Genomic DNA, 14,489 nt, shown 5'->3' on the forward strand with positions numbered 1-14,489 from the left:
AAGAGCTGAATTTCACATTAACTCCTTCAGTGGACAAGCACAATAGATGCTGTATTAGGATGAGTGACTTGCACACCAGGTTTCACTCCTCTCTGTTGCCACCCACCTATTTTACAGGGTTATGTAATTCCTTACTGAGCATTACCTAATGCAGCACAACTTGCCAGACGGGGCTCTTCGGACTCGTGAATATTTCTCCAACAAGCGCTTGCACTACCCTCATGCCTGCCTCATATGTGGGTCCTTGACTTTGAAAGGTCTGGGAAGCCCTGAGGCTAAAAAATCCTAGGCGCGGGCACGAGGTCAGTTCAGCAGCGCGCGCTCCCGGCAGCGAGTGTGCAGATTTCCCAGCCTTTCAGTCAGTCCGGTCGCGGCTCCCGGAAAGACTCCCACACTGCCTCAGCGATGCCGCACCCGGTCAACGGTTTTCTCCGCAAAACGTCTACCTCAAATGATCAGCCGTAGCCCGAGTGTGAGTCCGAGCCGCGCATTTCTGCAGTGCGATGCTGACAACATGTTTCCTCGTCGAGGAGCCCTGCGCTGTGCAGCATAGAGGAGGCAGCAGAGTGGAGCAGCGGGTACAGTTACAGGTAGGCTGCTGTTTGAGCAGGGATCGTAACTGGCTGTGCAGACATAACGACACCGGGTTTAATGTGCTGTCAACCGCCGAAGGTGTGACCATCGACCATCGCGCGTATTTTAGACCCCCACCACCACCAAGCTGATGAGCTTCTTTACATTAGAGTTGACTAATGATCGTGTGTTTATGTGTGCGCGTGTGTTGCGCACGCAGCTGACCGCTGATCTGTCAGGCCCAACAGGTCAGAGTACACAGGCTGTAAAGTTTTCCCAGTGGATCCCAGGAGTCGGTTTACGGGACTGCAATATGCGCATGATTGCATCACAGGGAATTAAAACTGACTTTGTCTGTCAAGAGGATTTCGTTGCTGGTGTGTGTCTGTGAATCACTGTTGTGCAGTGCGTGGACACAGTGTAACCAAGACCCGTGTTATTTACTGCAACAGTGCAACACTTGCCCTGCAATAAGTGTTGTGACACCTGCACTTCCTGTATTCGAATTCCTGCCATGTGTTTATTTATTAGTTAGAAAGATCATTAGTGTGTGAAGGCTAAGAATTGTATTGTAATTTGTGAGGCTGTGTTCATTATGTAAGATACGGCATGTGCGGTGGAGGCTTGAGTATAAAATAGCTGTAGAGTAGAAACAAACATAAAGCAACAGTTTTGAGTGAGATGCTACTGAAATATATTAAATAAACTGTTAATGTGTTAAATGTAATGTATACCAATCAAGTGAATTTCATTTGCCTAGATTCAATTAAATGTAAAATTTTAAATTATACTTATGTAACAAAATCACATGTAATTACATTAGTCAAACTCAGAAACAGGCAGATTTTTGAGTGAATGGTTAGTCAACCACTCCCTCAGTTAACTGAAATATGTTAACAACATTTGAGTAATCCTATATATACATTTTAAATGGCTTTGTTTTTAAGACTGCAGATGCACCAGTAAAGACTTTGAGCTATTTGACATTCTGTACTAATGAACTATATTTTTATCCAGTTGATGACATTTTACACAACTCCCAGAATCCACTGGGTCCAGTTTGTCACTCAGGAACAATTACGTTTGTAATGTCTGTAGGACAAAACGTGCTATTTACAGACACTGTTTTTGGCGTGAGGAGATAAATGCATTGGAGATGTCGTAAAACAAATGATTCATGGTAGAAAATATTATTTAGAAATGTGTGTTGGAGTGTGTGGGCTCGCTGTAATAACTGCATTGGTCGTATTCTATGGTAATGTGTATTCTATGTAATGTGGTCCAGTCGACTGTACAGTACAGTCTTATAAATGCATTTCCACAGAACTGAGTCAAAACCTCCCTGACAGCTGAACATGAGCTTTACAAAGTTTGTAGCTGTTGCAGGGATTGCTGTATTAGATTGCACTAGATTGTAAAGGGAGCTGGGGTCTTGTCCTCTGGCATTCCTGCATTTTTTCTTTTTTTGTCTTACACAGTAAAATGTCTTTTTTTAGACAAAGTAAACACTCGTGCTTATACTGGAAAGACCTTCATCTTACTGTAAGGGTTAGACTGTCATCCAGAGTGACAGATCAGCTTGTTGATTAAATATTTGGCTCTGTTGCATACAACTTAATCGCCCTGCTGGTCACCCCGCTCTCTGCCTGGCATCGGGGATCACTGTAACTCTGGACGTTGCGGGGCAAAGGCCGAGCTAAATTTAATCTCACTGTGGTTTGATTTCAAGGAGATTATGAGATCAAATGACCGCTCGCCACCACCATCTCCTCCTCCTCCCTCTATGAAGTGATTTGAGCCCAAGCTTCAGTAACTACAGTTGATTTTTTTATTTTTTTTTTTTTTTTAAACGGCATTGTCAGAGAGCAGTGCCTCACCTGCTGTCTCAGTTCTGCCGTCCAGAGAAGCGACAGATAGACTGTCTAGTGATGTGTCAGAGCTTCTGGCCAAAGGTTCCTCTGAGGCATCATTTGCCTCCTTGTGCTTACCTCATCCTCAGTCTGGAGGAGCATCAAGTCACGATGGACGGGAGAGAGGTTACCATGGTAACCACAGGGCTTTCTCCTCTGCGTCTCTTGCTTGTGTTGACTGCAATCCAGAGCTCAGAATGAGAGCATGAAACCAAGTTTCCTCCATGGGCCAGTCACTTGCTTTTTGGTGGGTTCTGCAGAAAAAAATAAAAGAATTTTATTAAAAGTGCAGTTTAAGCTGATACAGTCGGTATTTACTAAACTTCACAGATACCATGGCCATGTGTATGTGAAAGGGTCACTCGTAGTCTCGAACCCAGAGACAGTTATTACTATAGACCGTATATAAGAAATGGGCATCGTATTTGGGTCTGAAAAGTAGAACCAGTGCTCAAGGGTCTTAAACCTGCTTTCTTTCTAATAGCAACTATTGGCAACTATGATATAGTCATCTTGTTTTTCCATTCATGACCTCAGTAAACACTTTGCGAATATATTTATTGTCCCAGTCACCAGTTTCAAGTCTTATTGAATCCAACACGAAGTTCATTTTGGTAATCATTGTTCCATGTAAAGTAAATAAAGCAGAGTATCTGATTGGCTGTCATGTGATTTAAAGTCACAAGTTTATGAGTGTGCCGTGCCCTCTCTCCTTATTCGGATGCACCCCTCACATGTGAAATGTAGTTTTAAAAGACCCTGATGGTGACGGGCAATATGCTCCGCTCACAGATGAGTGGGTGGCGTCATGGTGACTCCTCCTCCCCATCTATGATTATCACCACACTTTGGTGTGTACCTCGGCTTCTCGGATACTTTCAGCTTTTTTCTAGCTCATTTTGGGTTTCTGACCTGCCAACTTTACTACTTTGGCTCATTCTAACCACAACAGGCCTGCAAACCTGCTTCACACAGCCCAGCTAACAGTGAAATACAGACACCCAAATGTGGTGAAAACAGCAGGACAGAGTGTAGCAGATTTACACTTATCATGTAGCCAGAAGTATTTGTTTAGGCGACTTCCAACAATGTGTGTTTTATCATCTGGCCAGTAAGGGATCAAATTTAAAAAGTAAAAATCAAATAATTAATAATTCCAATGTAGCCTTATTGTTACTCTTTTTGCTCTTTCGTTAGACTTCTGCTAATTCCATAATGAAGGTGTGATTAGGCCATGTTACACTGTTTACTGTAGGTCCACAGAATGGGAGCTATTTTTGCATTCAATTTTTACAGAGAAAGGTAAAAAGACATTTTCATATTCCCTCTCCTTCTTCTTAGCTTCCTTCCTTCCTTGGCTTGCCTTCCTACCTCCTCTCATATGTGATAAAGTATCTGTGACTCACTGAGACACATCTGCTGTGTGTTTGTAGCTACAAATATACAGGCAGTCATTCTTCTTGTCAGCATATATGCTGATAGCAGTTTCATAAACAGTGTGCACGACTGTGTAGGCTGCCCTGTTTTTCCTTAAAATGCCATCTAGGCCATCAGATACTAGGGTGACATCCTTTTAAACTCTCTGTTGCAGTCTCCTGACATCAGAGCAGCACTACTTTTTTTCTTTTTTTTAAGTGACAGGTAGAGGGTTTCTTTATTTGTACATCTGGATTAGGTTTGCTTAACACACTGAAAATGACTGATGGAGATGTGGTGGAAAGATGATTTCTGCTTGATGTACAGCAGCTCTGCAGTTTTAGTTACATGGTTTTGATGCCTGGTTTGGCGGGATGGTGTTTTTCTCACCTGTACGGCTGCATCAATATGTGCTATCTGTTTCATTGCCAAGATCAACTAGAGTAATGACTTTTTTTTACAGATGTGACAGCTTTATCTTTTTATAGCTCAAGCTATTTGGGGCAATTCCAAAATAGTCCTCCTGTTTTTTCTCCATGTGTTGTGATTTTCATGATGCTGAGAGGTGTTTGGTATAGCCCTCAATCATATGTTGCTGTCGGCTATCTTCAGCTCATCCCCCACAAGTTGCCAGGCTTCTGTTTCTGTCAGGCAGCTTTAAAGCACACAGCTAGCCCGCCTCCTCTGCAGTGTGCAGTACAGCATGTTCCTATGCTTGATTCACTGTCTTATGCGGTGCCATCAGCAAGGTCAGGTATTGTACCATGTGGCACTTTTTTTTTTTTTTAAATCATGGAATGCACGATAAAGGAAATATTGTAAACAATGAAGAGATAATGCTTGGATCTTTTTATGTTAACCTAGATTTTTAAGCTGTAAATAGAGGCACTAATTTTATTACATGTGCCTCTAGAGCCACATTAATTGGCAGCATACTGTCTTCACTTCTAAATGACTTTCCAAAAAACATTCCCCCCGGTGACCCTTATGAAGCAGTGCTTGATGCAACACTTCTAAACAATAAATTAGTTTGCTGCTTGCTTGTATAGTATGTTGGCTCTCCTTTGGCAAGGTTACAGTGTCTATTAGAGAGGAGATGCAGTATGAGATGTGGATGAATTGGAGTTTGATCTGGCCCATATTCCTGTCTGCCTGCTCACATTCTGCTGAGTCAGGAGGCTTTGTAGAAGGCCGTCAACAGCAACTCGGTGAGGCTCTGGGCCAGAGGGGCTGGTGGGAAACTGTTACTACAGCAGCAGTCAGTTGGGGCTGATGAATCTACTTGTTACTCCAAACATTTCTGTGCTGATTAGCAGAGCTGCTTAGGGAAGGTAAAACTGCCTTAGAGTTAAATGGAGGGATTTTTAGTGCTGGAGATGGACCTCAGAGGTGTGAAAAGAGGCTTGTTTTTTCCACCCACACGCCCTTTTAACATGCACTGTTTCACAATGCACACCCACATTGGTTAGAAGCTAGTTATGGGAAGATTGTGGTGCCGAGTTTGCTTAATCAGGGCATTTCTTCTGCTTGTTTACAGTACATAAGGAGGTCAGTAGTGATACTGGATTCCATTAGACGGTAAGATAGATCAGGGCCATATTGGTATGAGCCTTTCCAAATATGATGATTCTTACCATCCTTACACTTACAACTTTTTAAATATGAGTTTTGGAGTGTGAAGTTGGCATGTTCTCCTCATGCCTGTGTGGGTTCTCTCCTGGTACTCCAGCTTCCTCCCACAGTCCAAAGACATACAGTTGGTGGGATTAGGTTAATTGGTTATTCTAAGTTGCCTATATGATTGAATGTGAATGGTCGTCTGTTTCCTGTGTTGGTCCTCCGACAGCCTGGCGACCTGTCCAGGGTGTATCCCCCTTCTTGCCCTGTGGTAACTGGGATAGGCTACAGACCGTGACTTGGAGCCAAGCCGAGCACATAAGAAATAACCCCAGACCAAAATTGCACCTGGACAGCACCAGTATGAACCTTATTTAGTTGTCTGTGACTTGCAACAGACTGAAGGTCAGTACAGGGTATACTCTATGACCTCGCAATGTGAGGTGGTGCTTTGATAGGGATAAGAAAGAAGAAAGTGTACTTTATTGATCCCCGTGGGGAAATTCCTCTCTGCATTTAACCCATTCACTCAGTGAAGCAGTGGGCAGCCATTGGGTGCCCGGAGAGCAGTGTGTAGGGATGGTACCTTGCTCAGGGGTACCTCAGGGTAGCTGTTCTGATCATGGGGTCACCACTCTACCTACTGAGCTATCCCTGTGATTCGAATCATCTCTATTAACAATTTGGATGCTCAGTTTAAACTTAAGCAGGTTGTTCTGAACATTTCTACATGCCAAAATTTATTGAGTTGTTGCCATGTGTGTTAGCTGATAAGATATTTGCATTTACTAGCAGCTTAACAGTTGCACCAAACAAAATGGCCAGTGAGTGGATATCTATGAGCAAAGATAATGATGCTAAGTGAACTAATTTTATCCCAGGGCTCATACTGAAACTGCCATGACAGCCTTGACGTTTTCTTGAAGGTAGATGTTTTCTCCAGCTAACTCCTGTCAGTGCAAAAATTATAAAAAAGAAAGAAAGAAAGAAAAGAAGCTGATATTCTCATGAAATCATCTTATGAATGTGCCATCTGACATTCTTTATATCCCTGAAGCAGCTCCTGGCACTGTAGCATGATGTCATCGCAGATTACAGTCTGGGCTATGTGAATTGTAGCCTTGAGAGTCGCGCACGCTGCAGCCTCAAGCGTGTTAACGTCTGGCGGCTTCATAGGATCGGACTCCTTCTCCCATGCTCTACTCTTACGCTCACCCACCCACTCTGGCTTTGTCTCCCTCCCTCTCCTCCCACTCACGTTTCTCTACAGCGGACAGTTGCAGTAAAGCAGCATCATGGAGGCTGGATGCGTGGTTGCCGCGGTGATTGAGAATGCTGCCTCAGGACCCGAGGGAGAACCAGGAAGTAGTGACGTCCTTGAGAGGTGAGTTGCTCTGTTTTTTTTTTTTTCTCACATCATGTCAGCTGATGTGAATCATGTAAAAACATAAAAATGCGTGGAGACAGACGTGTGCGTGCGTAGCTCTAACTATCATGTGCTTGTGTGCTCATTTACATGCGCGTTTGCATTTGAGATGCTGCATGAAGGAAGGTAAGAGCAGAACAGTGTTAAGGCTAAAAGATGACCCTGTCCCCAGAGAGAGAGACAGACAGACTGTCTCTGTTCCAAGCTTCATCATGTCCAGACTTTACCATATCTCTTCTTCTCTTATGCAATTCACTGTATCCCTGTGGATCACATAAATTACACTGTGTGTCTGTGTTCCTGGCCTGGAGTCCTGGTCTCATCATGCTGAATTACACTGACAAAACCGTGCTCTGTCTCTCTCCTGGCTTTGTTGCTCATAAAAGTTGAGCTGAATGGAACCTCACCCTGCCCTCTTGAATACACTGAGTCACATTTCAAGTGACGGTTTTGTGAAGCAGTCCCTTGTGGGTGAATTGTCTTTATGGCTCACTGAATAGTCAACCTTGGCTTTCCTAAGGGCATACAACAGACCCCAAATGTGCTACAGTTTGTTTTGCTTTCTGATTAATCTGGATCATGGACATTTGTGCAACATATGTTTCCACCTTGACCTGATTGGATTAAACTAGTATTTTCACATATTTCCCAGTTATCATATGTGATGCAATTTAAACCTTGCAGTGCTTGTACAACATGTTTTCTGGGCCATGCTGTTGCAATGTCAGGATTTGAGACCAAGCCACACTTTATGAATTCCTCCTCACTTGCTCCCTCTGGTGTATTTTTTAAAAAAAAGTGACAAGCCTTATTTTAAAGTCTCCGTGGCACAGCAGTTGATACTGTGACATGTTATCTCTCTTTTATTTAAATTCCTGGCCTGTGTCTTCCTGTAGTGACGTGTTACCGTCTACCGAGCTGGACAAAGACGATGCCTTACCTCAAGCCACTAACAGTAATCCTCTAGAGGAGAAACAACCACAGGAGACATCCACTGCCATGGTACACGCCTACACACACACACACACACACACACACACACGCCTCTGACTCATCACTTACACAAGAAAACACATAAACACCAGCAGAGATGGATGTCTCCCTTCTTCCATGAGGCTGCACTGGTTCTGGAGGTTATTCACAGCATCTTGGCACTGAGGTCATATGGCGGACATGTGAAAGTCAGCTGTTATGTAAATTTAAGGATATCTCACCAGAGACTGAGGTGACATGCTTGATAGCAGCTGAGGTAAAGGTGTGATGATGGTGTCATGCCACAGACACATGATGTCATCTTTTCTCTCTGTTTGTCTTCTTATATTTATCTATCTAAAGGGGGATTTTAAGATGTAAAATTGGTGAATTTTGTTTGTTAATTACCATCTGTCTGTTTCTATCTCTCTCTATCCATATTAATCTCCCTTAACTCTGATATCTGCACATGAATATGCAGAATCTGTTAGCAAGGGACTTGCTAGATTCTTGTTCCTGGAAGCGTTCTGGTTTCTGCTTAAAGCAGTATTCACCATTTACATCTGGTCAATGTTAGACTGCAAGCAGGGAAACAGTTCTGTGAAGAGCAAAGGTGGGTGGCTGTGGGGTAGTGTCATTACCGTGGGACAGCATGTATCTTGTGCCACTACTTCCTGTTTGATTAACCGAACATAGATGCAGTTTTTAAAAAACCCCAAAAAAACTACTGGCTGTATGATTATTATTTTTTAGTTGCTTTTTAAAAATGTATCTACATTCTTAAACAATAACGACTACAAAAAACAGGAAGTCCTGGCACCAGATACCCGTTGTCCCGTGGTTACCTCCTGAGGGATTATTAGGCAAAGTGGTCACATGACGTGTGCATTTTTCTTTAAATGTATACTGTATTTTTACAAATAAAATTCCACGTTTGCATTTTGATTTTCAAGCTATGTACACGTGGAGTGGGTGGAGACAAGTGTGACGGAAGGATAGTGGCAAGAGTGTTAGGGGAAGTTTGCTCAGTGGTAGAGAAACCTGCTATAATACACGTTTGGAGACGGTGGCACTTACCAAAAGTCAGGAGGCCAAGGTGGAGGTTGCAGAGTTGGCAGGATTAGAAATGAGTACATCGCAGGGACAGCTCAAAGTTAAAGAGGCAAGGCTGAAATATTTTGGACATGTGCAGAGGAGAGATGGTGGATATATTAGACAAAGAAAGTGGATTATAGAGCTGCCAGACAGGAGGAAAAGAGGAATACTGCAGAGAAGATTCATGGATGTAGTGAAGGAGGGCATGCAGAGGGTTGGTGTGACAGAAGAGGATGCTAGGGATGATCTGCTGTGTCGACCCCTAAAGGGAACAGCTTAAAGAAGAACAAGATTACAGCTTATACTGCATTCATGCGTTCACTATTGAAAACTTGATTTCTAACTGGAACAATTCCAATGAACTCTGCCTCAAAATGAACAAGTTTGCTGCACGAGTTTTCTGAGTTGTTGACATCATGGTGGTATGAAATATGCTGAACAAAGTACATTTTTTGGTTCAAAGTAATGAACTTGATAACATCTGACTTGATAACAAGTCAGATAAAGCAGTATTTGTTCATTATGTACTAGAATATATATCTGTTCATTCATGTGCATGGCTTTCCAGCTCTATGGAGCACAATAGCAACGTAGTACAGTAACAGAATCCATGGAAAGGAAATGCCTCATGCTTACAGGAATTGCTAATATTAGTGTAAATGACATTTCAACAAAACATGAACACACATATGATAACACAGTTATAGGATAGCAAAGAATGCAATACACCACAGCATATAGTAATATAACATATTAGCCTTGCATACTATGCTGTAGCATAAAACTTATTGTACTGCTTAGAGTCACTCCTTTAGTGTGTAGCACTTCAGTTGTAGCACCTTCACTCTTTCATGTGATCGACATCATTACTGTGGTCACTGCAAATGGTTCTCCATCCGCTGTCCCGTGACTGACTGACATTTATCGAAGTGTGCTGTCTCCGTTTGGCAGGCAAGGAGCGATGACATCACAGAGCACCCGGCTGAGCCCATCCTGCGTTCCTGCGTCAGCACAGCCAGCATGAAGGTCAAGAACATGAAGAAGTAGGTGTTCCTGGAGACAGTGTTGCTGCTATTATAGGCTGTAAACCAGGCCTCTTATTCAGGCCACTGAAATGAGGACCTATAAAATGACGGGTGTGACACAGACAGATAAGTGAGTCTGTTATCATGTGCAGACCTAATCTCTCTCTACTTCTTCTTCTTTTATGCCAATAGACTTTGCTCTTCTCTTTTTCAGTGTTTTGAATACTGATAAGTTGCTGCGTTTGCTATATATATTTTTTTGTTTTTGTTTTTCAGGCTGACTTTTCCCAGAGGTCACTTTCCCAGATTGGCAGAGTGTGCCCATTTCCACTATGAGACAGTTGATTTTGGCAATGTTCAGGTGAGACCTGAAAATACTTACACCGTGACTTCAGCAGCAGAGTTTCTATGTTTAGTAATTGTGTCTTTGGCTCGAGTTCAGTGGCCGTTTTAGTGAATTGCTCCAGAAAGGAATCATTCTTTAAACGCAGTGTGGCAGCTGAATCGATAACCTTGTTTGCCTTTCCTGGACAGTTACTGCTCTATCCTTCTTTCTCCTTAAATGTCACAATAGAGCAAATAGTCTTTTCTATCCAGGAATTGTAGGATTTTGTATGAGACAAATTTAAAATCTCAGTCTGATAAATCACATGTTACGTGTGTGAGTGTGGCTGCAGTTATAGTTGATGCAGGGGAAGAGTTAACCTAAAAGCACAGACTAAACCTTAAATCCACCTTCATAATACAGGCCTCTGAAGTCAGATTGGGATTCCTCTCCTTTAACCACATAATAAATTATTTGGACATATAGATAATTTTCTAGGTTTAAGAAAGACTTTGTTCAAAGCAGTGATAATAAGAAGCAGTGAAGCCTTAGTGGCTGCTCATCCATGTGTGGAAGTGATTGTTAGTCGCCTGGTTAACCTCGGTGTAGTGCGGGTTGCTTGCCAGCAGAGTGCATCAGTCACCTCTGATACAGGCTGCTCCAACTACAGGCTGCCAGTGTCAGCTTTAGGCTGGCAGAGCAGTGTATGCATGTATGCACACATACTTTAAGGCTGAATCCCTACATCTAGTATTAGTCAGCTACAGTGTAACAGGCTGGACGGGGCTTCAATTCTTGGATGCTCTGACTCTGTTGAGCATCCTCTTGTGGTTGCCATGATTGTGATGGCTGCATCAGCAGCGTGGAGGGAAGTGGAAGCAGGACAGTTCCAGTGACCTTGGAAAGCACCACAAGGAGACAAAAGGCAGAGTCAAGCTGAAATAGAAATTTGGGTGTGCGGAGACGTCGCTGTGGGGTGTATTGCACGCCACAATGCAACGTGATGAATCCTCGACTTAATCTGAGAGATTAGTCTTTGTCCCGTGATGCATTTCTCATGTCTCTTCATCCACACAGTGCAGCAGCCAGGCGCTGATCAAGTCTCATATATCATGATTGCAGAATAGCACAAGGACAGCAGACTGCCTCTGTCTGCAGCCTGCCTGATTGATCCCTCTCCAGATTAGCTGCAGTCTCGCCTTGAGAGCGCAATGAAGGAGAATTGTTTTGAGATGACAAAGGGTCGTCTTTCTGTCTTGTGCCTTTGTATGATGGATGAGCTTGTGTATCTGTGTGTGCCGGCTGAGCCCATTTTACTGGCAAACCCCCTTTTGTTGCCGGAGAAAGGAAAGAGGGTTAAGAGAGAGAGAGAGACAGAGGGAGAGCGAGAGGAGGAGGGTGATGGAGACCGAGCGCAGGAGAGGGAGGAGGGGGAAGAGATCGAAAAAGGGATGCAGGAAGGGGGGTTACGCACACACACACACACATACATATACGCACATACACACACACACAGTTGGGAGCATCCTCTTTTTATATATTCTGCTTTTAGAACAGAGCATGAGCGCGCAATGATCCAAAGCACTGGAAATGAGCTTTTTGGGTAAAACGGCAGGGGACGGCAAATAGGCGAGCTGCGTTTGAGCCGCTGCTCTGAGCTAAGATTTGGCTTGTTGGAGGAGCTTGCTGAGGTCCAGGACTGCGGCTGCACACAAAGAGAGAGCCACCTCCTCCAGCTGCGGGGAATATGTGAGATGCCTTAGTGGCAGGTAACATAAACATGCGTTGACTATATATTCATCTGAGCTTCTGGTGGTTGATATTTGTGAGGAAATAATGTCACGCTTGTGCATTAGCATGCTCTAGTTTGAAGAGAGGAGGAGAAGGTGTGAGCGTCATGGAAGAAGTGATGCTCAAGCACGCCTTCGGTGAAAACTTTGAGATTTTTGCTGTTTTATTTTTATTCAAATCTTTTAAATCGAAACCTTCTTTTTTTATCTGTGATTCAGTCCGTAATCCTTCTCATCATAATCTCTTTGGCTCGTTGACCCGTCGGTACCTAATTTAGCTGTTTGGTCGGGACTAGTATTTCAGATTCTCGCAGTGTACAAGAGCTCTTCCATCATGAATTATTTAGATACAAATTTCTCCGACTGTTCGTTCGTTGTCACTGTGGTTTGCCGTGTTACTGCTGAGCAGTAACTGGGTCGCTGCGTGTTGTATAACAGTGTATCTGGATGAGTTGCTAACAGATATAAATAACCAGAACTTCCCTTGGCTTCGAGGCCTTTGAAGTCGTTGCTACAGTAATGTCTATCAACAAATTCCCAAACTACAGTGAAGCTTTGATCTTTTCAGTTTTGGGGCATATTAAAAATTAGTGAGGAGGAAGAGAAAAAGAAATATTCTTTAAATCTGCACCACCTCCAAGTTCTGAAATGCTAACAGCTGATCTATTATACATTTCATACTGCAGGATTTATAGTGAAGTGCTGCTGGCAGATGATATATATCCTCCTTACCTGCCAAATAACTTAACCACGAAGGCTGTCAGTCACATTTAAAGATCATTTGTCGGAATTCCTTTTTTTTTACAAAATCTTCACATCCTCCTTTATTAATGCATTATTTCCCTACAGTGCCTTGGTGCTTGATTTTCATCACACTTTTTCACTCCACTGTTCAGCGTAAAAGTGGTTTTACTATTTCATGCAGAAATGGGTCCTTACATGAAGTTCTCCTTGTATACCAGGTCATATACAGAGAGGTTGTTGTATTAAACTCATCAATTATTTAGCACCACAGCCTTCTCAGCGTTAGCTTCTCTGTCTCTCCGTAGCTGGCCTTTGCAGAGGGGCAGAGTGAAGGACCAAAGGCTGGGCTGGACTCCAAGGAGCTGGTCTTTCTGGTCCAGATCACTTGCCAGGTAACATTACTTGCTACTTTTGTGAACGAGATTAGATCGCACGACGTCGTATATTTCTTTCCATTTCCGTTTATCATTTGTTCGTCCTCTCAGGGTCGAAACTGGCTGGTGAAGAGGTCTTATGAAGACTTCCGGGTGCTGGACAAGCATCTGCACTTGTGTATATACGACCGCCGTTACTCCCAGCTCACTGAGCTGCCGCGATACGACACGCTGAAGGACACCGATGAGGTATCTATATCCATAACGTATAAGATCACAGATTTGCCTGAAGTTATCTGTTTAATGTTACAGACAGTTTGTCTTATACAAATCTTGATCATGTGCTTCCTTTCAGTCAGTAGCCACAATGTTGGCAACCTACCTGTCCCGCTTCTCTAACATCGCTGACAATAAGATCAACTGTGGTCCGGTATTAACATGGATGGAGGTATCTGTTTATCTTTTTGGTGATTTTTTTTTTCTGACATTTTGCTTTTGTTGCAGAAAAACGTAAGTTTTTGATTTTAATCAGGAATTAGCACAACAGCACAACAGAATTTAGAGTGTCCTGGGCAAGACTGGTAGCATTAACCCTCCACATTTCTGATGGTGAGAGAAACCAGAGCTCCAAGATCATATCATCACAAGCATGAAAGGACTTGGGCGGTTGTCAGTGTATTTTGCCAGTGAAGTAGTGCGTCTCCTGTAGCTCATTCGCCTATAAAGATTACATCTGATGCCCTCCCCTGTACCCTTAATGACGATTTTGGACATTGAGTGGTTATAAACATGCTTTGAAGGCCATTAATAATAGTTTAATAGTAGCTGCATAGGCAGAGATGTCCCTCACTAACGTCTGATGCCACTCAGTTAAAAAGAATTAGCTTCAAGCGTTACCCCTAGAAGGCTTGGTAAAGAAACAAGCAGTAAGACACAATTCAGCTGTCTGCTAATGAGAACTGTCAGTTCAAGTCGAACCATAATATGCTGGCTCTTGTTGCACTGAATTCTTTTTCATAAAACAAGGCAGTCACTTAATGTCAAGCCCTTTAAACCATTTTAAGTATTTACTGTCCGATCAACTGCTGCTAAAAAACAATCAGTTTAATCGTTTATGCTACATGCAGTGCATTGTTCAGGCTCTGCTTTAACAGGGAACAACTGATATTAAGTCAAGTTGGAGGTAAAAAGAAAATATTTTTGTTCCCTCTCTTCTGCTTCC

General features: G+C 43.0%; 1 protein-coding gene across 1 annotated transcript in view; it reads left to right on the forward strand.

Moving 5' to 3' along the window:
* Positions 1-149: 149 nt before the first annotated feature.
* Positions 150-14,489, forward strand: part of LOC102793877 (rho GTPase-activating protein 32-like) — a 28,258-nt gene continuing 13,918 nt past the window's right edge. Inside the window, exons 1-8 of the mRNA XM_087851051.1 lie at positions 150-590; positions 6,787-6,900; positions 7,839-7,944; positions 9,961-10,052; positions 10,311-10,395; positions 13,199-13,285; positions 13,379-13,516; positions 13,623-13,715. Of these exons, the coding sequence (XP_087707177.1) occupies positions 6,812-6,900; positions 7,839-7,944; positions 9,961-10,052; positions 10,311-10,395; positions 13,199-13,285; positions 13,379-13,516; positions 13,623-13,715 (690 nt within the window). The 5' untranslated portion in view covers positions 150-590; positions 6,787-6,811. The remainder of the gene's footprint in view (positions 591-6,786; positions 6,901-7,838; positions 7,945-9,960; positions 10,053-10,310; positions 10,396-13,198; positions 13,286-13,378; positions 13,517-13,622; positions 13,716-14,489) is intronic.

This window comes from Neolamprologus brichardi, chromosome 14 (assembly GCF_056152115.1).
Source record: "Neolamprologus brichardi isolate AB-2024 chromosome 14, ASM5615211v1, whole genome shotgun sequence".
In the NCBI taxonomy this organism is placed as follows: Eukaryota; Metazoa; Chordata; class Actinopteri; order Cichliformes; family Cichlidae; genus Neolamprologus; species Neolamprologus brichardi.